We start from the raw sequence: 27,357 nt of genomic DNA on the forward strand, positions 1-27,357 counted from the left end.
AACGGCTGAGACACTGAAAGAAGTAGGATTTAAAATTCACTGAAAACAGCTTCTGACTCCCAATTTGTATCACAGAAAGTATTTTAACCAATCCCCCTCACATTTTGTTTATATTACTGATAGATCATCTTAGTAGGCTATTGTATTTGCTGAGAGTACATGTGAATAAAGCCTTTTCTGAGGCAATCTTTTAAGTCAAAATATCAAAAATCTCTTTTTGGACTCTTGGACGGACAAAAAAAAAACAATTTTAAGACGTCACGTTGTGCTCTGGGAACTTATGATAAATATATATTTTTTTACATTTAGAAATAAATGTAACAAATAATTGTTAATAGTTTTGTCCATATTTGTGGCCCTAGAATGAGCAAGTCGCAGTAAATGTCGTATACCTTTAAAATGTTCCAGGAATGAAATCCCAATTAACTTTTGTGAATTTCCACAAGTACATTTCTGACATATTATCAGATATTATCAATGATATGATTTCATGTTTTGGTCATGAAACATTTTGCACACAAAGGGAATAATTTCATGTATAGTAGTAAGAACTGTAAAAAAAAAAAAGAAAAACAGATCTGCAGCACGTTGGTAATAAATGTTGTTTCCAAACACTATGAAGGGCTGCTCTGTACTCTCTTACATCTATCAGGGGGGTTCAGCTGCAACTGGATCTGTTGCATCAATAATACAGTGATAATTAGTCTGTCTGACCCCCACCGTCTGCTGCTCTTCACCTCTAGGAAGTAAAGAACCCAGTGACACTGAACTGTGCACACCTGACTGCAGACTGCTGTCTAAACAACGGGATACTGAGGTGCACTTCAACTTCAACAGTCAACCTGTTATACTGTATGTAGGCAGTATATTCAATACCAGCTGTATTGTGTACCCAACCTGAATGTTTATAGCAGCTGCTGTGGGAATGAAGCTCTTCATCTTCATCATCAACATACAAGTGTAGTTGATCCATATCAGATGACTGAAAAACATTGTCTAATTAAACTGCAGGGAAGCAAGTTTTTACCGTAAGTATCATCATCTTTCAAAAAAAAGTGTTTTTGTGTGTTTATTGTTTAACAAATGTTTAGCTGGTTACCGATCAGAGGAGAGACGAGGGCCGAAAAAAAAATCCTGATAAGTGAAAATAAGTTTGAGGTGGAGGCAAAGCAGTCATTTTTTCCACCGAGTCCATTATTTCTTACATTTTGAGTACAAAAGGAAAAAACTGGTTGTGTTTAAATCATAATCCTGTCTTTAAAGTGTTTTTATGGTAATGTAGGGGGACAGCTTTAGTCGTGTTATGAAAAAAATTCCAATTATTAGCTTTTTTCTGAGCTTTTAACCACATGTTATGGTCTTTTATGGATCTAATCTCCATCCAGCTCCAGAAAAAAGCCAGTAAGTGGACCTTGAGTTAACACTTTTTCTGTTTCCAAGGAGGAATATTCACACTCAGTGTTCTTACTACAGTTACCATTGTTTACTAATTGGACAATGATCTAAAAGAGTTCTTTTGACCTGATTCCTGATTTTATGTGTAATGGCCATGTGTGTTTCTCAGTCAAAATCCCAGTAAAATCATTTTTTAGAAGTGACAAGCCTCACTATCTTCACTTGAATGAGATTATTATATTTTAAGGCTTTGTTTTTTAAAAATCATGACACTTTGGGCGACACACAGAGGAATAATGAGAGACAACAGGTGTGATAAAGGTCATCATTCAGGTTTCACAGCACCTCATCTGACCAACAACAGCACACATCATACATCAATATTTTCTACTGCCTTCTTCTTCTTCTTCTTCTTCTTCTTCTTCTATCTTCATTTCTTATCTAACTGTTCCCACTTTAACACAGTAAACTTACCAACCCTGCCCCGAAACACTCTCCAAAAACATGAATATGTACACTGATATCTTACAGGGGATTCAAGCAGTCTGTGAGCTTTCAGATCCGTATCAGTCACAATTAGACACACAAACAGGTAATCATACAGCCCTATTACACACACACACACACACACACACACACACACACACACACACACACACACACACACACACAGAGCAGCCAGTTGTTTTTTAAAGGCTCATGCAAAGGAAGAACAGGAGGAAGTGATGTTTTATAGAGTTTCTGAGGTTCATCAGCTCATTTAGTGTACTGTCCTGTAGATCACGTCCTTGTTACTGTAACGACTGTTTACAATAATGTAGTCTTTCACCTCTCCAAAGGATTCAGCACAGGTGTGTTTGTATCCCAGCTGTAGAAGTCTATCAGAAGATCACTGGCCAAAAGAGGAAGAGGAAAAATAAGCAAGAGAAAGCGAAGGAATAAAAATAACAATAAATAAAAAATAAAAAAATCCTCTTCACTAAAGCTTTACTGTGCCGTCATGGGTGTGGCAGTGTGACATGCTGCCAAGGAAACATTAGAAGAAGAGGAAGTGATGGATTTTGGGGTCTGGCACCTGCAAAAAGTAAGAAAGAAAGAAATAGAAATAGTAGAAATTAAAAATCAAAATATGGATAATGTATAATATTTAAATTAGACACAGGTTAATAAGATTATCCAGCAATATTGGGATTACAGACTGCTGAGCAAATGAGAGATGAACCATGAGATTAGGACCGTTTAGAGAGGGTGTGGCTAATCCTCAATAATCCCATTTACAGATGCATCGACTCTTAACCATTTACACTAGTCCGACACAGGTCAGTAAAAGCAGCTTTTCCAAATAACAAATAAAGACGTATTTGTAGAAATGGATACTATAAATCATAATGGATTAATTGTATTAATGAAACTGGCTAATACCAAAATAAATATTGATATTTGAGAGTAAAAAACATCTGATAATATTTGCTTGATATTACAGCCTGACTGATACTGGATTTTTCATGCTACGACCAACAATATAATATCAATAAATCAGAGGAAACGAAAACACATAACAATATAACAGCCGATATTCATATATTCACATAAACACATTGCTAAAACCCCCTAAATTAGTTTTTAAATGATTGTGATCAACATATGTACTGAGCGGGACATTTTATAGTTAAAAAATAATTTAAAATATATATTTGGCTTCATCTCTTCTGCAGTTTCTTGTTTCTTATCGGCTGACATATTCTCCAACAGGATATATTGGCAAACATCGCCTCTACTACTTCTTACGAAAAGACTTTTTTGGCAAAGATCTGTCAAATGTGCTCAATAAAGAGGTGTGTTGAAGATACAAACTGGAGCAGGATATTTAACAGTTAAAAAATGAGATTAAAAGACGAAAATGCAATAAAATGAATTAAGAAAATAATGGTCTGAAAAGCAAAAAAGCCTATAAAACAATACATTTTTACTCACAGATCTGCCAACATATGCAGCAGTGCTGTGTGTGTGATGAGACTATACTACAGCTAATACTAGGAGACAATATCGGGATAATATTTGGTTCAGAGGGTTCAGGCTCACCAGGAGCGAGACTTGCAGACGCCTCTGTCCTTGGTGGGCGAGTTGTCCAGAGAGTGAATCTGGTTCCGCTCCGACTTTGTCGCACGATCCAGTGTGGCGGTGTTTGGAGGAGTCATGTCGAGCTCCAGAAACATGATGTTCTCAGCCTGCACACACACACACACACACACACACACACACACACACACACACACACACCACACAAAGTGAGCTGTGGCAAATAACTGTGTACCATCTGGATCACACTGATTTAATTCCACCTTGCTCTCCAGTAAAGGAGGTGTATCTCACACATCACATCTATTTTAGGATTAATTAAAAGTTTTATTAAAGTGTCACATACAAGGCTTTGCATGAGTCGCCAGAATATAAAAGTGAACTTCTAATACCTTCTGTTCTGGTTAAACATTACAGTAAGGGTGGTCTGGCTTTTGCTGTACTGGCTCCTCGGCTCAACTTAGAATCAGGTCGGCCAACACTGTCTCTGTTTTTTCATTTTTTATTTATTTAAGATTATTTTTTTGGAGCTTTTCCCTTTATTGTGATGTGACAGTGGATAGACATGAAAGGAGGATAAAGACGGGAGATGACACGCGGCAAAGGGCAGCAGGTCGGATTTAAACCCTTACTGGGTGAGCTAGAGGCCGCCCCCACTGTCTCCGTTTTTATGATCTCATTTTAAACCCCATTTTCTACAGATTAATATGTTGTATGATTGATTACTGCCTTCTACATGTTGCTTATCTCCTATCATTCTCCTTATTTTTCCTAACTCTGAAAATCACTTTGTGCTTCTTGTTTAAAAAAACGCTTTACAGATTATCATTATTTCTTTTTTAACAATGTGAAACAAAGGAATAATCCCCGTTTTTGTTAGTGTAACATATGCTTCTTGCAGCGGCAACCAAGAGTGTTAACGGGGGGGGGGGGGTATAAATTGTATACGACAAGGGTTGACCCCCCCCTCATATTAGCGTAAAGTACTATTTTTTTTTTATATGTATTGTCCTGCCTTTTTTTTTCCAATATCAGAAATGTTTTATTAACCACAGCTGATAACCACATCCAGTCAGTTCCGATTGAGAAACGACAGAACCACTCACACACACACACACACACACACACACACACACACCTACCCTGTATCTGGAGTGAGCTCCCATCGCTATGGCAACCCTGGCGTACTGGCTGATTGGTCGTTTGTATCCGACTGCAGATGACGGCCTTTTCTTCATCTGGGAGGATTTACTGAATAGAGGAAGAGAGGGCGGGCGATCAATGACAAATCAACGCTGAAAAGGCCAAATTCGTGAAGCTCTTCTACAAAATATATAAGAACTGGAGCTTTCTCTCCAGCTGTGTACGGCACCACATGGACACTTTAAAAGTCAGTTTGTGGAGGATGACAGGAAAGAAACAAGAGAGGAAGAGCGAGAGAACCATAGAGCAGGATGGTCAAAAGATCCTGAATCCTGACTGAATGAACTGAATGATGGCCCAAACGGGAATAAAATCCCGACATCAAAACCGCACTGACCTTTCAGCAGGAACAAGAGGCTGAAACTTCCACTGATCCTCCTCGGGGTCAAAGGTCAGTCTGTTCATGATCTTATTCTTCTCCTCTGGAGGGATGAAGTTCTCTATGATCAGATACCTGCATGTACAGAGCACACAGGGTTTGTATTCAAGTCTGCGGAGTTGCAACTTGTCTGAATTGTGCGCTTTTTTCCTTTTTTTACTCACACTTTTGTTTCTGTTCGAACATAAAATAAATTGATCCTGTTTTGCACCTTAAGAGCCTTTCTCTCAGCATCTCTCAGTGTTTGCAAAAATGACATTCCTATGAAGCATGTACGTGTCTGATGTGTTAGCTGAACCATCCAGGCATATTTGCTGATTCTGCGAACTCTTCTGCACGTTTGTTGGACTCACTTGAACTTGAGCTCTCTGGTGAGCTCATTCTGAGTTTGTTCCAGCTCCTGTCGGCTCCTCACGTGCTCGTCGTTCACGTCCTGGATCTCCGCTTTGATGCACTGAAGCTTGGCATACAACTAGACGGAGCGAGAGAGAGAGAGAGAGAGAGACAAACGGAGAGGGTGAAGAGGAGAGATGTCACCCAGTGCAGTGTAGTCGTTGATGAACTGTAGCTTGGTTGCCCCTAGCAACAGCACTGGAGGCACTGGTGTCTGGAGAGAAGGGTATCCAATAGGAGCACAGCAACATGGCAGCCCTCCCTCCCTCTCTCCGGCTCATTCCTCCTATTTCCTCCTGCGCTCCTGAGCTTTCACACGGTTCATGCTTTGACTTGCACGGGCTTTAAACAAGTAGGCTAATCCTGACTGTAGCCCTGGTGTAGCTAGCCTGAAAGATGACACTGCAGTTCAAGTTCTTTTGCTTGCAGCTTGAACTTGACGGCGAGTGTAAAGCTTTTGGGGAAGAATCTGATTAGTGAGAAGCAAACTCTATCATGTGGCGGCTTCTTTCTTAGCATGCAAAGAATGCTCAAAATAATACAGAAATATGGCCCATGTAAAACATACCAATGCACAAGGGCACGATGCTACATTAGTCAAGGGTATTTCTCTGATGTCTTGGTTGACCCTTTCCTTGCGTTCAGACTGTGAGCCATTTTTCTTCTTTATTCAGAGTTTACTATCAACTCAAAACATGAGTGCAAATTTTCTCCCAGCACTGCCTGTGAGAAAGTGATTATTGTAGTTTTTAAAATAAAGTTTTATGGAACTAAAGCTGGATTTATACTTGACACAAAAGGGTTAATTCGCAGTCCCGCTATAGATACTTACAGCGTAGGTTTGCATGTATAGTTTAGTTACGGATGTATATGCATGAACAGGCAGCTACATTCTTTTATTCACTTTGTAAAATTGAGCACTGAAAAATTCACCTTGTTTCATGACAACAAAGGAGAGGGTTTCTGTGCAATTGCTGTTTTTATGTTCTTCACTGTGATAGAGATCGTGGCAAGCAGCAGGTTTGCTAGATTTGCTAGATGCTTGACGCTTTCTTGTAGACAAATAAATATTTCTGTTTGCATACAGTGTTTCTCACCAGAACGCATTTGTGTATCCCTGATGTCTAGCAATGTGACAACACCTTTACAAAGCTGATTTTTGTTTTTTTACATCCATGTTTACTAGCTAAAACTCTTCTTCTTCACTACCTTTGCTGGTGCATGACTGCTCATATAAAACATGCTCCATTCATTTCACTATCAACAATCTCCTTCAGCATTGGAAACACAATCAGTCATCCAACTTAAAGCTACATTGTGTAAGAATTTCTCCCATCTAGTGGTGAACTTGTATATGACAACCAACCGAATATTACTTTCTAGCCCATCCCATTCCGATCGCGTTTTAACTGTTACGGTGGCCGAACCCGAAATTAGCTCTTAGTATCTCCATCGTTTACACGCAGCTGTTCTGGCCACTCCAATATTAACTTTGGTCTTGTTGCTTTGCCTGTCGCGTTGTTGTTTTAATTCTCTTTATCGCTTCCCTGGCGAGTAATCTCTTTCTGGCATTTGTCACGGTGCGGGGCACCACTGAGTGTAAAAGGCCGAAAGCCGGAGGTATGTCCCTCTTTGGCTTATGTATTTTAAAGATGGAGGCGTTACATGGCTGCCGTCATTCGAGCGACTTGCCCGTATGTATTCTGAATGATTCTAAATGGCAGATTCTACGCTTATGAGAATACTTTGATTAGTTGGTGGAAGTAATTAACACATGAATGAGCACATATTTGTGAAAGAACTAAGGGGTTTTTGCTAAGAATCAACTCAAAAAATTACACAATGTAGGTTTAAGCAGGGCTCCATGACTATTATCAACCACTCCTTTCCAACTGCAAAAAGTTCAGCAGTAACAAGAGCCCTCTGAGTTCTGAAATCACAGTTTTAAAATCTAATCTTTATCCTTCTTTTCCTCAGAAAGACGGCACCATGCAGTGAGAGAAGGGTACATGGCACACGTTAGGGCATCATGAGAGCAAAGATCAACGCAGGATCATTAATCACATTGTCATCCACACACACACACACACACACTTGGGGTTAGTCCTGCTGGCCGTGCAACGGATTGGGAAGCGAGATGAGTGAAGTGAGAAGTGTATACAAGGTTCGGAGTGTTGTTTTAGGGTTTGGACGGAGGGATTTAGTGGAAGATCCGGAGCAATTTGACAAGGACGGGAAAACAAATTGAGAAGGTTAGCATGGGAAGAGTGAAGAGGCCCAAGATAGGAAGTGACGATATTAGTGAGTGGTGAAGGGAGGGGGAAAAGGTCCAGCGAAGAGGAGGGGACGGCAGGACAAACCTTGAGGTACTGAGATTTAAGTGTGTGTCCGAACAGAGCATGTGTCCGAGGCAGGGGGTCATTAGGATCCAGGGTCAGGGGTCAGGGGTCAAAGAGGGGTGAAGAGGGATATACTGACATTAGGAACAAAAAAGAAATGTGTGTGCATGTCAAAAATATATATCTGTATGTCTTCTGGTTATAAAAATGTGTGCATTTGTTGCATGTATAAATGAGCATGTATGTGAATTTGTGTAGACACGATTCTTTTCAGAATTAAATACGTAGATGTACGTGAAGTATCTGAGCACCTTCTTGAGTTTCTTGGTCTTGGCCTCCACCTCCTGCTGCAGAGAAGTGAAAGTCTCTTTCAGCTCCACCGTCTCGTCGTCCTGGACCAACATCTGCTGCTGTATCTCCCTCTCCCTACGCGTCTGAAAGCATGAATTAAAAGTCACCTTTACAGTAACAGGTTAAACTTAACTCTAAAGTTCTGTTGTTGAAAACTGCAAGTGAACGTCAGTGTTTTCAGTATTTCATGCTGCAATTGAAGGGAGGCTGACCTACTCCTTTCCACACAAACACTCCTCTCCACAAATATTAAAACAATACATAGGAAATCATATTTCCTTTAAGTAGACTTACTCAGTTATCAAATATTTACTAATTTAAAAAACAGGCTTACTGTAGCTTAGGTATGCATTGTGCAGCTGTATTATGTAGGAAAACATCTGCTAAAATATAATACAAAATAAATACCACTTGATATGGGCAGATATATGAGAATCAATATTAAAGGACCAGGAGCAAACAACTAAAATGAACAAACATACATCCTTTATAGTTCAACAAAACCTTACTTTTCAGGAGTATCCAACAGAAAGATGCAATTTACTGTCATGTAAGACATTTGAATTCTGTTCTTTATTTCTATAAGCACACACACAGGTTTACCTGCTCAGCAATCTCGTGCCTTTTCATCTCCAGCATCTTCTGCTGCTCGTTGGTGTGATCAATGATGTTCTTTCCACCAACCAGCAGCTTGCTCTCCATCGCCTGAGAAAAACAAAAAGAATATTTGGATTCATATTTATGAAGACAGACCTGTATTGTGTCCTTATAGCAGCTACGGTGTCCGTAGCTCCAAGGACAAGGATTGACTGTCTTTCTTGAGGTCAAACTAAGTTCATGTGGACATCTAACAGTTATGTCTCGGTGAATGTTTAACTAAAGTACCCGATGAATCTCAGAAACTCTGTAAAACATCACTTCCTTCTGTTCTACGGATGTAAAGACCCACCAGAAACCCTTCTTCTTTTCCATGAGCCTCGGATCATCCTTTCAAAACAACTGCAGTGTGTGTGTGTGTGTGTGTGTGTGTGTGTGAACACTGTGCTGATGAGGCAGACCGAGCTGGAAGTGGGAAGCTTAACATCCATGATGACACCATCGCACAACAAGCTGAGCTTGGCTAAAACTTTGCAGCGCTTCACATTTCAGACTCAGAACACAAATCCCATTCAGAAGTGTCTCATAATCAGTTTGGTCCAGACTGAAATATCTCAACAACTGATGGATGGATTGCCATGCAATTTTGTACAGACACTCATGTTTCTCAGAGGATGAATCCTACTGACTTTGGTGATCTCCTGACTTTTCATCTAGCACCACTAGCAGGTCAAAGATTTCTTATTTTGTGAAATATCTCAACATCAATGAAATGTAATGACTTTTTTAGTGAAATATCTCAACAACTGTGAGATGGAGTTCCATGAAATAAAGTGCAGATGTTCAAGACCCCCTCATAATGATTTATAATAACTTTGACTATCTCTTAACCTTTCATCTAACGCCATCATCAGGTCACAATTTTAATTTGTCTAATTCTTTGCTTTATGACCAAATACCTGCAAACATTATAACATTCATTCAACATAACATCAGCCTCAGCTGTACTTTGCTAATTACAAAAAGTTAGCATGCTAACACACTAACCTAACCTATGATGAAAACACGGTAAACATTACAGCTGCTTGGCACCAGTATGTTGGCATTGTGTGAACATGTTAGCATGCTGACGTTAGCATTTAACATTAACTTCTCAAGACCTAAAGCACTTCTTAAATTAAAAAAGTACTTGTCACTTTTACACACTTATTGTTTCTGTCAGATTAATAATGTCTAAACATTTTCTATGATTAAGTTTGAAGCATTTTGTAGCCTTTGTGAGGTTTGCTCTCTCTGCCTCTAGTTCTATCTACGTTTTAAAATCTAAGCTGCAGATTTAATAACACGTGTGTCTGATGAAGAATCATTTTAATGTCATGCCTCTGGTTACAACACCTTTGGCTACCATGGAAATTAAGGACCTCAGGCCACAGTGATGCAATTTGTCTTAAAGGTGAATCACACAAAACACGCGCATATGATATACTGTATGTCCTGACGGCAGAAATTTAAAGTTCATATAGATAATTAGAAAGACTGAGACATCGGGGATAGGGAGAGAAAATGGGATAAAGAAAATGTACAAAAAAAAAGAGAGAAAAAGGGGCCCAATAAGGGCAAACAGGGGCCACGGCCATTTTGTATTGGCCACATTCCAGTGTCAGGACTTTATACAAAAAGACAGTATGTGTGTGTGTGTGTGGGTGTGTGTGTGTCAACTGTGCAGCCTATACGTTCTTTATACTGGCACATACACACACACACACCAAAAACACACTCAGACTCATGCAGAGAGTACAGTGGAGTCCTTCAGAGAGGATGCGTCTGCAGCAGGTCTTTACAGAAAGACTCTTTGTTTCGAGCTGTCTTTGTGTCATATGTGTGTGTGTGTGTGTGTGTGTGTGTGTGTGTGTGTGTGTGTGTGTGTGTGTGTGTGTGTGTGTGTGAGAGAGAGACTGCCTGGTTTGCTGCTCTTTGTGTTTTGTCATATTCTTTCAGCTTCATTAAAGGGCTTATTCATGTCATAGGTTTTCTCTCTCATGCATCCCATGCCCGTCCCCCCCTCCTCCCCCCTGATAGGCTGGTTGGATGAATATGAGTCCTTTACATACAGGCTTTTACGACTTAAATGGACAACTTGACACTTTACATTCAACTCAGTGACTCACCAAGCACACGCATCATGCTATTATCTAGTGATAGACAGATAGATAGATAGATAGATAGATAGATAGATAGATAGATAGAAGAAAATGCATATTCATGTTCTAACTTGAGTAAAAGATAACAACATGCACTATGAGTCTCACTGGGTTCATGAAACTGTGTCGCAACACCAATTACATTAATTCACAAATGTAGCAACATCTAATTAAAATCAAACAATGTTTGGTTGCATTGAACACATGTCCCCTAGTTATCCTAAAAACAGCTTGTGCACTCTTGTTCTGCGCTTAATTTGAGTGCTTAAAAACGGCAAAGTTTTTTTTTCCTTTAACAGGTTAAGGGAAAAGCTGAAGATCATGCTCTGATGAAGGCTTCACGTTAGCAGTTTTGTAAATACAATTCATGACAAAAATAATAAAGACTTGAGTCGTTTATTTGCTTTTTTTTAACCACAGGAGTGTTCTCTCTTTTACTGAACTTGCTGAACCTGAATTTGCTAGTATTGTTAGCCGTCATTCCTTGTTGATATCATGAAATGCTCTTATAGCTGCAGGAGGATGATGCTACATGGCTAAAAAAAGAATCTTTGTTTAATCTGAATAATATATGCCGTTGTAATTAAGTTAATAAAAGTACTTTAACTAGCCTCAACCTTACAAAAACACAAACTATGATGTAGAATTTCAACTGGTTCCTTTTACACAGAAAAACAGCTTGTGTTGTTTAATATGAAGTCTATTCAACACACACATTGTTCAAATTCCAAATCTTCAAATGTGGAGGATAGTCCATAGAACAACCACTACATGAACCTTGTTTGAAGATAACATGAAGGAGAAGCCCTTCAAGTGCTCAGAAAAACTGACAACTGAGAAAACTCCATCTGCTGAGGAAGATCATAGATCGAAAGCTCTAAACAGGTGAGATGGTTTTGTCAACTGTTGTTTCATTATTAAAGGGATACTTCACCGATTTAGCATTAAGCTTTGTATCAGTAGAAACGCGGTATAGTATTTTCGAATGACCGTGCTTCCCTCCCTCATGTCCCCCTGAGACGAGAGATCTCTGTATTGTGGGTCTGGAAAAAATCTTCCGATGACGGAAAACGACGGTTTTTGCGTCATGCGGTGTGCAGGAGTTAGAGCTAGCTAGGTGGAAAGCTAATGCTAGCCGGCCACCTGTTCCATCAATCCTGCTTGCAAGTGTCCGCTCATTAGACAACAAACTGGACTACATCCAACTTCAACGAAACTCCCAACGCAATTTCAGAGACTGCTGTGTTTTTGTTTTTGTGGAAACATGGCTGAACAACAGTGTACCGGACTATCCAGCTACCAGGCCTGCTGCTCTGTCGCCGGATAAGACTAGTGGAGATGGGCTGTGTTAACACGGACTGGTGCGGAAATGTATCCAACTAACTGCTAAATGCTGGTGGAGTTTGTGACTGTTAAATGCCGACCATTCTACATTCCACGCAAATTTACGGCTGTGTTTATACTCAATGTTTACAGCCCACCAAGCACTAATGCTAGTATGTGTTAGCTGAACTTTACGGAGCCTATAATGTGTGTGCACTAAATGTAGCCTGTTTCGTATGTCGTTTTTATATAATGTCGTTTTTATATATTTTAAATGTGTAACCACTTGAGCCACGGTGAAACATTGTTTCGTGTATATGGTTGAAATGACAATAAAACACACTTCAGTTGAGTTGACCGTCTCGCTGTCTGTCCGTCTGTAAACGGTAGGCGTGGCTTGGGAATGGACTCTAAAGCAGTGAAGCAAGTGCATTCTGGGATTTGGAGTCTTTCATTCACATGAGCCAAAAACACATTTTCTGGCTTTTCTCGGCCTAGAAGGAACCAATTTCTAAAAGAAAATCACATTTCTACTACATAAGTGACCCAATTTAAAGATATATTCATCTTTCCAACGGTGAAATATCCCTTTAACTTTCAATCTCAACGGAATTCTGCATTGACTTCATTTCACCTTTGAGTTTAGTTATCTCAAAGGAAATCAACCTATCCAATGTTTGACTGGTGTTGTTGTATGTGGTGTGCTGTACGTTGCGAGGACCACAACAGAAAGTAGCCATTAGGCTTCATTATTTCTTATTTCCTCCATGATTGTTGATGGAAGCCTGTAAGGTTCTGAGCTGCAGAGACTGCACACTGAAGCATTTAATAAATGCATCACACTTTTCCTGGAGCTTGTGAGTGCATGTGTGTGCCAGCCTGCATATTTGTGAGCGTATGTAAATAATCTCCTCATAAGTGTGTGCTCAAATTCTTTTGGCTGTGACTGATCCATTTCCTGATGGGAAAAGTGAAGAGAATGGGGAAGTGTTGCATATCGAGCTGGCTCATCCGCATCAGCCAGCCAATCACAGCGAGGCCAGACGCCTGCTGGGAGCAAGCAGGTTATAAATACAATGTGACGGCAACAGCTCTCGTGTGTGCAGCAGAGAGACAGGAAGCTTGCTGGGAAGAGACAGAGACACAGAAGAAGAAGAAGAAGAAGAAGAAGAAGAAGAGGGGAAAGTAACACTGAGCACGAAAGACAGACGTAGAAAAAAGAGAACAAAGGTCAGGTCGTCTCTGAGAATCTGTTTCAGTCCTGGTCGATGCAAAAACCACTTAAGCAGCCACAACGTAAAGCCTAAAATCTTATTACCATTCACTCACTGTTGGTCATCTCCTGCATCCACTAAACACACGAGGGAGATCCAGTAAGTGACATGCAATCAGCAGATCCCAACATAAGACCAGAATTAACCCAGATTAACCTGAAAAACATCCTTTTATTCTATTTTATTTAAAGGATAAACTCAAAGTGCATGTTTCTGTTTCATTCTACTGACTTAATTTAGTAAAGAGTTACTGCATTGGTAAATATTGTATCTTCTAACAAAAGGTGACATTAGTTGAAATTCAAGACTTTTCTCCCATGAAAGACGACGGCATTGAGCGCCCAGATAGCTCAGTTGGTAGAGTGGGCGCCCATATATAGAGGTTTACTCTTCAATGCAGCGGTCCCGAGTTTGACTCCGACCTGCGGCCCTTTGCTGCATGTCATTCCCCCCCTCTCTCCCCTTTCATGTCTTCAGCTGTCCTGTTGAATAAAGGCCTAAAAATGCCCAAAAAATTATCTTTAAAAAAAAAAGAAAGACGACGGCATCAGTCGTTTCAGCAAATGCCTCCAAAACAGCATGTTTACGTCCAAGTGACAAAGCCTTTGTCCGTGAGTAGCGAAGGAGGAAATGGTGTGACATTGTTGAAGTGCTGCAAATCCACAAACGGAGGAGGTCAGAGCGGTTTGGATGGATCAAGAAAACGCTGGATTTGACACGAGAGAAAGCTGTCTGGTTTCGGTTTCCTACAGACAGCCAACGATGGTTTTATTTTAACCATGATGACCATCATTGTTCTCTAGCCTTACTAAGTACAGTAGTTGTTTTAATCATGTTGACAAAGGTCCCCTAACATTAACAAATTACTTTTTTTCAAGTCAAAGCAGGCGAACCTAGGGGTTAGATGTGTACCCACTCTGTCGTTCTCTGGGACATGTTTTCATGCTAATCGAAAGAGTTTGTAGCTTGAAACAAGCTAACGCAGACGGCTGATTAGCTTACAACGCTAGTATTCGGGGCACAGGGAAACTAAAAACAAATCGCTATTTATACCACTAAATAGGCTCAAAATATCACCACACTTCAATGGTAGCATAATGTCCCTAAATGTTAACCGAAGCATTGAGAACTTTGTAAGTGCATAGACAGTTTATTAAAAATATAGTTTAGAAAGACAGTAGCTCCCAATGCCTGTATGAAATATATATTCTATCTTTTTAATAAACTATCTGTACACTTACAATGTTCTCAATGCTTCGCTCCACGCTAGCTTGTTTCAAGCTACAAACACATTCGATTAGCATGAAAACATGTCCCAGAGAACGATCAAGTGGGTACACATCGGTTATTAACTCCTAGGTTAGTTTTGTGCCGGAATTGTCCTTTAAGTTGTTTTTGTGCCTGAACCAAACTTTAACCACAGCGATGCAGAATCAGACGGCGGTTTAATTTGCGCAACGCTGATTTGTAACAGTTTTGGAAAGCTGATGACGTTGCCCTGAACTGTTGCTGGTTTGAGTTGCATTCTGGGTAATGTAGGCACCAGGTTTTGACCAGAAGGAAGAATAGCTCTGCTGCATCGTTATTAAAAAGAAAAGTCCATCGTGAGTCTGACAGTATTTTAGGAGGGCAATGCTAAATTGGAGTTCTCTTGTTTTTAACAAATGTTGTAGTCTTTACACACCTTGTAAAATGGCTAAATAAATTATTCAAGGGTTTAATAATTGTTTTGTACATTTTATGAGGCTTCAGTGGTTACATAAACAAAATATTACATCTCTCATTCATCCTTTCCTTATAAGATAAACACATATTTCATATCTTGTTTTTTATGGCAGACACTTCTGCGTCTGTGTGTTTGTTTGTCTCCTTGTATGAGAGACACACGGACACACACAGCGTTGATTCATCAATATTTTAGTGATGCAGCCTTCCATGTTGAAAGATGGAGAGCAGCGATGAGCTCTTTCTGTTCATTAGCCAACACACGCACACACACACACATGCCTGCCCTCTCTCTCTCTTTTTCCTTCTCTAATTGGACAGGAAGTCAGCTATATAAACAGGAAACAGTCATTTTTGTATGTATATGTGTGTGTGTGTGTGTGTGTGTGTGTGTGTGTGTGTGTGTGTGTGACACTGAAACATCAATCTGCAAGGATGGCTGGAAACAGACTAATGTCTGTCGTCTCTCATGTGATTGAATGTCATTTGGACTCCTCACTGAGTCATTCCTCCTCTTCTTCCTCTCATGCCTCTTTTACATCAGCTCAGCTGCTGACCTGAACATTAAAAACATGTCTATCCTGTCATGGGAACCTGTGACTCCATGACTGCATTGGATAGGTTAATTTCCTAACCCTAACCCTAATGTGCATTTATGTGTTTGTGTGTTACTGGGCATTGTTGTTGACGATGCTTTCTGATTGGCTGAACTTAAGCTGGCAGGATGTAGGAAAGACCTTAATGCAATTTCCTCCAATAACAAAAGATAGCAAAGACTGGAAGACGCATTCATGGTAAAAAATAGTATATATAATTGTTTTTTATTTTAAAGAATTAATTATCGTCTGCTCCAGGCCGAGTTAACCTCCTTCTGTCATCTATGTTCGGCCTCTTACAAAAGAAATGAAGAGATCAAAATAAATCTGAGATAAATAGCTCAGTGTTTCCCACACAGACTTTGTCTGGGCAGCTTGCCATTTAAGGTTTTTATTTTCATTCTCAGTTTATTAGATTCACACTCTTTAGATCTACTAATATCATTTTGCTATTACCATAAATTAGACCTGTAGACTAAATCTACAATTTTATCCAAATTTGCAAGTATTTGTCATGATATTTTTAAACATCAGACTTTTAATTTAAGATGCATGAAATTGATTTTTACCATGCTGTTTCTCTGGGGAAAATGTATTCTCGGAAAAGCAGAACATTCTTAAACTAAGTAGTAGACAGGGCATGTTGAGGGAAAGTAAAAGTTCTTAATAAACCCCACGTGAGTGACACGTATACAAAATTAATTTAAATAAGAGACAGAAAAGAAGGTAGAGAAACAGAAAAACTGAAGCAAAATGTGACGGAAAAACAAAGCATTGATTAAACGAGGTGCTTAATGTCAGGTAGATGCAGATCTATCATTATATACGTAACCTAGATGTATTAACAGAATAAAAGCATGTTTCAGGGTCTAACGTTAAAGCAGCCATATTATGCTCATTTTCAGGTTCATAATTGTATTTTAAGGTTGTACCAGAATAGGTTTACATGGTTTAATTTTCAAAAAACACCATATTTGTGTTGTATTGCAATGCTCTCTCTCACTGCTGCAGATCCTCTTTTCAGCTGGTCTCTGTTTTAGCTACAGAGTGAGACCTCTCTTCTTCTTCTTCTTCTGTACTATCTTTGATTGCACTGCACATGCCCAGTAGCTCAGATGTAGATCATGTCAGCTAGCTAGCTCCATAGACAGTAAAAGAAAGGCTGTTTCTACAACTTCGGTCAGTTACAAGGCAGGATTAGCTGGGAGACTTCTAAATGAGGGCGCACATGTAAGTAGTTCTTTTGTAGATTATGGTGAACTTGTGTGTGTTGTAGCAGTGCTTTGCTATTGAGAACGAGGTAGCATGCTAGCGTTAGCATGCTAGCGTTAGCCATAGCGTTAGCATGCTAACGCTACGAGCTAATGGTTGCGGTTAGCCTGCTCGTTTCGGCTTGTGACGTCACAAGCCGTGCCGATTTTGAACAGCTCACCCAGAGACTGAAGGCAGGACACGTTCAGAAACTGTATCTCACTCTAAACAGCATGGGTGGATTTTTTTCAAAGTTTGTATGTGTGTGGAAGCACCAGAGACACAACATAACACCCCAAATCCCAGAAAAAGTGATTTTTTCATAATATGGGCACTTTAAGATAGCTAAGATAAGTCTTCCTAGGACCTACATACAGACGCTTAAAGTGCTCATATTATGCTCATTTTCAGGTTCATACTTCGTACGTATTTAGAGGTTGCACCAGAATAGGTTTATGTGGTTTAATTTTCAGAAAACACCATATTTTTGTTAAACTGCACATTGCTGCAGCTCCTCTTTTCACCCTGTGTGTTGAGCTCTCTGTTTTAGCTACTGAGTGAGACATCTCACTTCTGTTCTATCTTTGTTGGGAGTCGCACATGCACAGTAAGTACTGCTAGCTAGTCAGTTACAGAGTATGAGGGTGTGCTACGCTAGCAGCTAGGCGAGCATTATAACGTGTGTTACAAAGTGACGCACGTTCGTCTCTGAAGTAAAGGCCGGACTACAATAGAGCTGTTTGGAGCAGTTTGTGAACAGTGTTTTCTGTTGGAGATGGTAAGTCCCTTTGGGGTGGACTTTGGGCGTTTTCACTTTGTAAACCTATAATGTGCATAAAAAGATATATAACACAAAGGAACGGGGAAAAGCCAAAAAGCACAATACGAGCACTTTAAAACAAGAGACCGAGAGTAGCGAGAGACAGTAAGAAGAAATGAGATGTTACAGTTTTGACCCAGAAAAGTGGATCTAAGAATAGTCCGTTGGAGGGTCGGACACAGCAGCCTCCTTATGAGAAGCTGCTGCTCAGCATGAAGCTCTCAACAGTGACTGTACTGATACCTGCCTGTTTCATAACACCACAAACACTATTAAAAGATACACTTAGCTTATTCACGTGTTAGGTCAGAGGATACCAGAGCTAACGGATTAAAAACTGGAGTGTTAAGACGATAAAAATTCTGACTCAAGAGAGATATTGTGAGGAACATTATGGGGTAGTACAAGTACAACTGGTAAGGTTATTGGGACATTTAAAAAAAGTATGAGTTCTCCTGCCCTAGAAACAACAAGTCCTCTCCAAACCATACAAAAAGAGATTTTAAATGCAGGACTTGTACTCGTGATAGAGTATTTTCACACTATATTGATACTTTTTACTTAAGTAAAGGCTTTGAATACTCGCACCACCGCATGTAAATTAAAACTGGTAGCACTTCCAGCAGAGCAGACAACAGCTGAACAACAGTTGCATCAACATTACAACACACAATGCACAGATGGAGCGCTACACCTTGGAGGCCAGTTAGCTAACAGCACCCTGCAGAAACACCAGCTGACCCAACACAGCTTCACAAGGCTGTTTCCTGACCTACTTACATAGGTTGTGTGTGTGTGTGTGTGTGTGTGTGTGTGTGTGTATGTGTGTGTGTGAGTGTGAAAGGGGGGAAAAGGGAGAAGGGTTTCAATCTGATTTTTATCTGTATTTGGTTATATGGAGCTCATGTTTCCAGCCAGACACACTCTCCCCCCCTCTCTGCCTAGCAACCTCGGTCTCATAGGTGATCAGAGCAGAGAGAGAAATGGAACCTGCATGCCACGAGCTGTGATTGGTGGGCTAATATCACTCTCAGCCAATCAGAGAAAAGCTGGGCCATGGCTGATTGATCAGACTGGAAATGTTGTAGGACCACAGTAACGTCCTAATGATGAATTATTATGTATATTGTGTAACATATTATATGATTATACTGCATGATGTAATGTGAACATTTGAATAATTATTCATTGAAATAAAACAATAACCTTACCCAGAATTCTTCCCAGACCAAGAAAAGGCCCAAAAGACCCAAAATCCAATATTTAAAAACTGTTCTCTAAGAGAAGAGAAAGAGAGAGAAAAAGAAAAAAAAACTCTACAAGCATAACCTGCTGATTTTAGAGCATGAAATGTGACAACAGCACTGAGCAGAAGTCTTCAAATAGACATAAAGGGTTCCTTGTCCACGTCTTAATCATCTAAAATTGACCTGTGACCAAAACATGCGTCATGTGCCTGGTGATTCTGTTTTATCCCCCCAATGTACACATTAAAAAAGGCTTTTTCACTTTAAAAAGGTTAGTGTTATTCTATATATTTTTAATATCAATTTCAAATAAAAAACCAACAATTTGTTAGTCCGTCTCTCAATACTTTCCCAGCTGTGGCTCTCATCCTCAAGAAAATTCTTTCTACTGAAGGTGTAAAAAAGGAGACGCAAATATTTTGTTTTATATGTATATATATATATCTATATATATATATTGGTAATATATATAATACATGGTAATTTCCTAAAACAGCTTGTAATCGTATTTCTTAGCCAACATTACTCAAACAGGAATGCATGTTGTGTTTGTTGGGGACTATTTTCAGTGGTGGATTAATACACATTTGGTGTTTTAGTGAGAATTCAAAGCAGCAGGACGGTGTATGTGGGCTTGAGTCAAAATAAGTATTCATCATGATGAAGGAGCAGTCAGCCAGTGCAACCAACAGCAACAGACCGATGTATCAAAGGCAGGAAATAGCTCTTGTCCTTAATCATCTTCCTCCTCGGGGGGGAAACAAGAAGGACTTTTGCTGACATCAGTGACATCACTCAGCAGCACACAGTCAGCATCAAACACACACACACACACGCACACACGCACGCACACACACACACACACACACACACACACACACACACACACACACACACACACACACACACACAAAGACCCTCTTCTGTGTGATCACAAAAGATTTTATACGATTTAGCACAAAACAGCGTTAGCCCCACGGCGCTTCGGAGGAAAACGTGATGGGAAGAAATATGAGAAGCCTCACACAGAAACGTACATGAAGGCACTCAGTGTGAAGGGCACAGCATCAGAATATACATTAGCTCTTTCTCATGGGACTTTCCCAGACCTCGTACCTTCACTCAGAAGGAGGATGTTCCACATATGCTACATGAGGCAAAAACTAGAGAGTGCTTACATGGCTTGAGTTTACTGTAGGGTAGCAGGAGTGCTGCTTATGCACTCCAACACTTTTGCCATTTTATTCTTTTCTTTTCAGTGTGCTGTAGTGTGCATTTATTACATAAATTAAATTGCAAATGCACCACTATGGACACTCATTTTGTCTTAAAGTCAGTCAGAATACATTTTTCACATGTGGCCTTAATTCTCTTGCATGCACAAAAGAAGTGAACCTACAAAATAAAACAGAAAACTAAACTAAACCTAGGGTCATGACACATTGTGATGGCTGTATCATATGATGTTTTAAAAAAAAAATGGTATTCCAAATTTATGATTTTAAGCAAACTGATTAAAAATGTACATAATTTGGTTCTCTTGGTTTGAGTTTTTTTGTGATTTACTATACATTTGCCACATTGTGATATACTGTGCATCAATATTATAAATATTATTGTTATTTTATATCAATCTCAACCATTTCTCCCAGTGCTACATGCAAGAAATCCATTGTAAAGTAGGCAAACAGATCAATGTTGTCCACTGACAGCGGCTTCAATAGACCACAATGCATGCTGTGTTTTGGGTTTGACTGTAACCTTTTCTAAACTGGAAAATCTCTCTCTCTCTATTACACTACCACCTACACAGACTGTATATTACCCATCACACCTCGGCTCTGGGAGTTGTTAAAGGCACTCTGGTAGGTTGCGGGAAAAGTACAAACATCAAGAATTTAAAGCAGAACACTTCATTGCTCCTAAAATACACGAAACATCACCAAATTGATTACAGAAAAAGAGGATACTAGCAGGGATTTTTCTTTCAAGTACAACCTCCACTTGCCCTTCTATTGTTCCCATATAAGTGACGCTGAAAATATCTCTTTCCTCCTCTCATTTCCCCTCATTATAGCCTCTGCAGCTCAGTAAACTGATCCAGTAGTGTCCCATGTTTGATGGTTCAGGCTGCAGCTCCAGTATTATAGACTGTAGTCATTGAGTCATTCTGCATGCATGACTTATTGACTGGATATGCCCATGAATCAGAGCAAGTAATTAATGCAGCTCTGACTCGGTCTTTGATTGCGGCCTGTGTGTGGTGTGTGAGAGAGTAGGGCACATTTTAGAACTGACATTTTAAGCTACAATGGTCACCAGTTCCTGTCTGGACATATAAGCCACCCGACCACACTGTGGAGAAAGGGCAGCAGGGACAAACACAAACACACACACACACACACACACACAGTACCAGTCATTGGAACCACTGGTGCTGGAGTCCGGTTAAACTTAACCTAGTTATATCGTAAATGTTTACCAGGTTGAGATTTAGCATCACTAAATTCGCCACACAAACTAGTTCTTACATTGAGATTAGTTGTTGTTGAATATTTGCACCCAATAACTGCCTAATTCAACTTAGTCTGGCTCACTTTGGGTTATCTGGCTTAACTAATCCTAACATGGGTGATCCTGTATCATGAAGCTGGTTGTGATCAGAACCCCGAGTGAAGTACTTAATATGAAATGACATGAAACGATGATACCTGCCGGGAGATACGTTTACAGCAAAAAGTGATATTCAACCAGGTCAAATGCACACAATATAATCACATAACTAGAAATCATTTCCAAATATTAAAAGTAAGGTTGCAGCTACATATAAATAGGTGCTGGGATTAGTATACTTTCTCTTTAGTATAGAGTAGTCTTTTTTTGCTTGAGAATGAACAAACGATTAAAACACAAAGTATTGTTTCTGATGCCGAAGCAGAGAAAAAAACAGTGAGAAGAAAAGTACTTAATGCCTGATGATAAGTTCTATCTGACAGCAATCTTTCATTTATAATCAAGCTATTTAACACTGTGTGGATTAGTTTTCTAATAAAAGACAAGCAGTGGGTACAATGTGGGTATAATTTTTATTTCCAATTATCATCACAAAGTTGCCTTATGTTATTCTGAGCTGCGGTGATGGAGTAAGAGTGTGAGCATCGACACTGTCAGGAATCCCTTTTTTCGAATTAAAGCCTCTGAACACCCATACAGGTGTTTTCAGTTATTCTGGCTGATTAGACTCTTTTCAGGTTGAAGGTGGGTCGGAGCTTTGATGGGAACTTATTAGGTCACAAATTCTTTCTACTAATGAGGATGACAAAGGTGTAACTTGTCCCGCCCTAACAGGTGCAACAACAGTAACAGTGGACTCAGGAAGATGTCAATCACTCAGTCTAACCACACCCACACAGTCCTAATGCTACGTTTACACGTGGCCGGCTATTTTCATAAACGGACATTTCAACCTCTCCGTTTTCAAAAATAACATTGTGCACAGCTGTCAGTTTTCAGAAAAGTGTTTGTTTACATGTACCCGTGTATATATGCCGTCAATGCCGTCAAGAGCATGCCACACCTGTAGGTGGCAGTGTAACAAGAAACTCAAGCCCACGTTAGCCAATCAGAATCCCGAAAATAGCAACAACAGCAACGAATCACTTCCTCTTTCTCTCTCTCGGCTGCCTAAACCGCCGTTTGTCTCAGTTTACATGCAAACGTGCAAACGAAGATTTCCAAAATCTCCACTCTGGCCGGAGGTTTTTAGAAAGACTCGTTTTCAGAGGCAAATTCTCCGTTTGCGTGTAAACGAAGGGCACAAACGAAGGGAAATGTCTCAGTTTTTCAAAATAACCATGTACGTGTAAACAGGGCATAAAAAAGGTCCAATCAGCCACATTAACTATAAACACCTGTGTGGGCGTTCAGGGCCTTTAAATAAACTGCACTTTGAATGCAACGATAATCGTCATTACGTATTCAGCGTGGTAAACTATTGTTGGTTGGAAAAAGAGTGAAAATGGAAAGCCTGGAACAGCTAAATGAATGTACTGACCTATAAATATAAAAGACTTTACACACAAATGTAGGATGTTACTATTTTAAAATAAAGACTTAAAGGGGCATTTAACCAATTTTCTGTGTGATGATAGGCTAACTCTTCATGAGGAGTACAACTCAGCCTGTGAACTCAGTTGTATAATGTCTTCTCTGGCTACTTTACCTCTTAGAAAAAACCCTAATGAGTCACAATGATGTCATCAGGGTCATAATGATGTCATCTTGGCTAGGTCTTGGGAGGCTTGCGCTACAAATTCGGGGTATGGATTCTAACAATGGATGTATACCAGGCAGGTAAGGACAAATGAAAAGACACTTTCGAGTGGCATTATGGGAAATGTAGGATCCAGTTTTTTGATCAAGTGGATCCATACCGAGGACTTAAAGTCGGAGTATCTCAGCCTCTGCTGCATCGATTTTGAACATAGTTTGTTTTATCTGTCTCCAAGTTCCTAGACTTTGGAAGTACTTTACTCAAATTTCTGGAGGGCCCCTTTAATGTAGAGAGAGAGTTACTTTTTCCACTAATACCTGATATGTTGCACACACACTGAGATGTAATTAGATATAAATCTCCCATTGATACTGTCCCTTAATAACAGATCATTAGATTATAACACATGATAATCCCACAGACCACATGTCCCTCATCTGACTTCCAGGATTGTGTGTGTGTGTGTGTGTGTGTGTGTGTGTGTGTGTGTGTGTGTGTGTAAGAGAGAGAGAGAGAGAGAGAGAGAGAGAGAGAGAGAGAGAGAGAGAGAAAGAAAAATGACATCATGAGGGTTTGGTTCATTAAGCTGAAAATTAGCCTTTTCCGCTGTAAAAACCTTTAGTGTCATTCAGATTATTATAATTATTTGATATGGTGATGGACGTTAACTGGCCTCCATGTTAAATCAGAGAAGAGCATTATGGGTAATGTTCTCGTTTGTTTTGTCCTAAACTGGGTTTTTATGAGATTTGAATCTGTGCATGTTTATATTTGCTGTCTGTTTGTCAAAAATGAATGAATGAATGGATGAATGAATGGATGAAGCTACTGACTGGACTCACAGGTTCGAGCTCTCACCTTGTACTTGGCGGTCAGTTGCTCGGTGGCTTCTTGCTCCTTCCTCAGATCTCCCATCATCCTCTCCTTCTCTCCCAGGAGCCTCTGCTTCTCCTCAGCCAACATGAATTGATCTTCTCTGATGTCCTGTTTCTCTCTCTCCAACCGCTGCTCCTGTAGCTTCACATACTCCTCTGCCTCCTTCTCCACCTCCTCCTCACCCTCTGTCTCCTCATCGCCGTCTCCCTCCCAGCCCTCGCCGTCCACCTGCTCCTTCTTCTGTTTGCTCCTCCACTTCCTGTGGTTGAGCTGGGCCCTGAGGCGAGCGATCTCCAACTGGAACTCGCGCAGTAGAGCGTCCTTGGGATCCTCATTGACCCTGGGCTGGTTCTGGATGTTCTTGGCGCGGTTGGCGTAACGTAGGGTGGTGAGGGTCTCGTCGTAGTGCTGGGGGGCTGGTCCTAAGGTGGCGACCATGACAGTCTTTGCATTCCCGCCCAAGGAGTCCTGCAACAGCCGCGTCAGCTTGGAGTCCCGGTACGGCACATGGCTGCTGCGCCCGTCGGCCAGCGCTGAGATCACGTTCCCCAGAGCTGACAAGGAAAGGTTGATCTTGGCGGCCTCTTTCAGGCGCTCGCCCTGGACGCCTGTCTTGGCTTGGCGCTCGCTGCCAGCCAGATCCACCAGGTTGAGGCGGCCGACCCGGATGTGTTTCCTCCCATCTGGCCCAGGCTGGCTGCACTCCACTGTGATCAAGAACAGGGCATGGGACCGAGACGAGTGTTCGTTCATGTCTGTCGCCCCGACCGCCCTCGCCTGGTTGCCCACGTTCATCACCTCCTCGATCTCCTTGATGCTCTTGCAGACGCACGATGTGAGGTCGCGCACATACACCCCAGACTCTGGATTCTCCCTGAGCTCCAGGGCTCTGGCGTTGCCGTGGTTGGGATCGAGGAGATCCCGAACCTCCTCCAGATAGATCTCGAGGTAGGACGCCCGCACCAGGTACTGCTTATCAGACTGCGAGCGGGAGATGTGTGTGAAGATGTGGTCGAAAGCATTGGGGATCACACCCCGTTTCTCTGGGTCCAACCACGCCCCCTGCATGGTGTATGTCTTCCCAGTTCCAGTTTGTCCGTACGCAAATATGGTGCCATTGAACCCTGCGAGCACCGAATCTATCAGCGGTCGTACGCTCTCATCGTAAAGGTCTCGCTGTTTGGAGTTTGCATCATAGACGGCATCGAATGTGAATGTTTTCTGGGGTTCGCTGGCTGAGGCTCGCGGGTTTCGGAGGATCACCTGTCCGAGTCGCAGGTCCATCTGCACGATGCCCCCCGCAGGCCCATTGGACTCCTCTTTCCGGTTCAAAGGACGGCATCGAACTACCACCTTCACTGACTCACTGCTCTTAGTTTTTGACATGACTGGCTTCTTTTATATCATCAAAAACAAAATTTACTGGAAATCTAAATGACGGCTTTAATCAGCCTCCTGTCTGCCTGGGAATTGTGTAACCATTGTTTTTTTTTTAAACATCAATAATTGAGTCTGGTTTCTTGATCATATCATTAAGAAAAATAGCTACAGTGCCTAATAAAACAGACTCCTTTAATTACCAGCACAAATGATGAAATGCCACTATGGCTAATCTCCTTTCCTTAGTGTCGGTAATATTAGCTCACAAACACACAGACCGTCAGCAGCTCTCACGGCGTTGGATCGACGCTCCGTTGCAGATCCACGTCCAGATTCACACGAGAAAAAAATCCAACAATGCCAGTTCAAATATCACTCTCATTTCGTCCTGGTTTTACACGCCCGGTAGATCCGCTACACATCGCCGTGCCTCATCCTCCGGTCCCCCGCTCACTGATGCTCCGAGGTAGGTTTGCGGCTCTCGGTCTGTGCGGAGAGACGGAGCTCCCCTCCTGTACGCAACACACACACACACACATACATACACACACACACACACACACACACACACACACACACACACACACACACACACACACACACACACACACACACACATAGACACACAAGTACAGATACACACACACAGTCATTCAAACACCACACCCCACATCACTGCGGAGTAGAACAAAGGACCATGGGAAATGGAGTTTCGTCTCACTGTTGAGTTGATCCTTGTCCAAGACTGCCACCAACTCCTCACCTGGACCCACTGTTTGTTCAGCTGACAGCTGTAATTGCAACATGTGTGTCTTTTTATGGCTAAAAACAATTTACAATGTTGATTTTACACAATTGGATTAATTTTATTTATTATTAAAGTTAGCTTCAAACAGTAGTTTTGCTCTTTATTTTCGTTTTAATGGCTGCATCATATTCTAGATGTCTTTTGCTAAATGTATATACATTCTTCCCAAACACATATTTAGAATTTTTGGAAACGTTGGATTCTCCTCTAGAATTGACAAAAAGGCTCATTGAGTTTGAACAATGTTAAAGGCTTCTAACATATATAAAATATCTACACGGTATCAGTTTAGTAGTGGTCCAATGCATCATAAGCTATACTGTCAGTGCATTATATTCACGGTAACAAGGTGATTGATCAAATAAAACTGATGTTGACTACTTTTGAAAACTGAATTTTTCTATGAAAACCCTACAATATTTTTCTGAAATGTGTTTAAAGCACTGTTTAAATGTTTGCATTTGAATAAAAGTCTACTGCTAAAGATGAACTGCAGAGAGAAAAGACACTTTAGGGATGATGTAATCTACAGACAAATCTGGGAGCTGCTTCATCTATCTATAAATTGCAGGAACGTCTGTCTGTCTGTCTGTCTGTGTGTGTGTGTGTGTGTGTGTGTGTGTGTGTGTGTGTGTGTTATGTGCATATCTCTAGAACCGTTAGTCCGATGGATTTCAAACTTCACAGGTGTATTGCTACGGGCACGAGTAAGTGCGGTGCCAAGTTTGACATTGTTTGGATTAGAAATGCAAAATATATCTTTAAATATATATCAGTAAAAGAAGCACACATTGGCTTTTGCCGCTCTAGCTCCTGGCCACTCCCCCTCTCACACTGCACACTGACT

General features: G+C 40.7%; 1 protein-coding gene across 2 annotated transcripts; it reads right to left on the reverse strand.

Annotated features, from left to right (window-relative positions):
- Positions 1-297: 297 nt before the first annotated feature.
- Positions 298-26,250, reverse strand: LOC116066339 (kinesin-like protein KIF3C). 2 transcript variants are annotated; one of them, XM_035995787.1, is made up of 10 exons: positions 24,305-26,250; positions 8,743-8,844; positions 8,100-8,222; positions 7,810-7,818; positions 5,410-5,528; positions 5,015-5,131; positions 4,617-4,725; positions 3,478-3,623; positions 1,082-2,470; positions 298-737 (listed from the first exon to the last, which is right to left on the reverse strand). In XM_035995787.1, the coding sequence occupies exons 1-9, from the start codon at positions 25,706-25,708 to the stop codon at positions 2,383-2,385; spliced, it is 2,217 nt and encodes a 738-aa protein (XP_035851680.1). In that variant the 5' UTR covers positions 25,709-26,250; the 3' UTR covers positions 298-737; positions 1,082-2,382. The 2 variants fall into 2 exon arrangements, with proteins under 2 accessions (XP_035851680.1, XP_031178213.2); XM_031322353.2 differs by lacking the exon at positions 7,810-7,818 and having other exon boundaries at positions 24,305-26,249.
- Positions 26,251-27,357: the final 1,107 nt, after the last annotated feature.

This window comes from Sander lucioperca, chromosome 19, assembly GCF_008315115.2.
Source record: "Sander lucioperca isolate FBNREF2018 chromosome 19, SLUC_FBN_1.2, whole genome shotgun sequence".
Lineage (NCBI taxonomy): Eukaryota > Metazoa > Chordata > Actinopteri > Perciformes > Percidae > Sander > Sander lucioperca.

What these genes read in the sequence shown, in the direction of transcription:
- LOC116066339 (XM_035995787.1), bottom strand. Translation starts at nt 25,708, where the DNA reads ATGTCAAAAACTAAGAGCAGTGAGTCAGTGAAGGTGGTAGTTCGATGC. An exon ending in CCTCTTGTTCCTGCTGAAAG is followed by an intron (nt 4,726 to 5,014) that starts GTCAGTGCGGTT and finishes TCCTCTATTCAG; the next exon opens with TAAATCCTCCCAGATGAAGA. An exon ending in GAGCTCACTCCAGATACAGG is followed by an intron (nt 3,624 to 4,616) that starts GTAGGTGTGTGT and finishes GTGTGTGTGCAG; the next exon opens with GCTGAGAACATCATGTTTCT.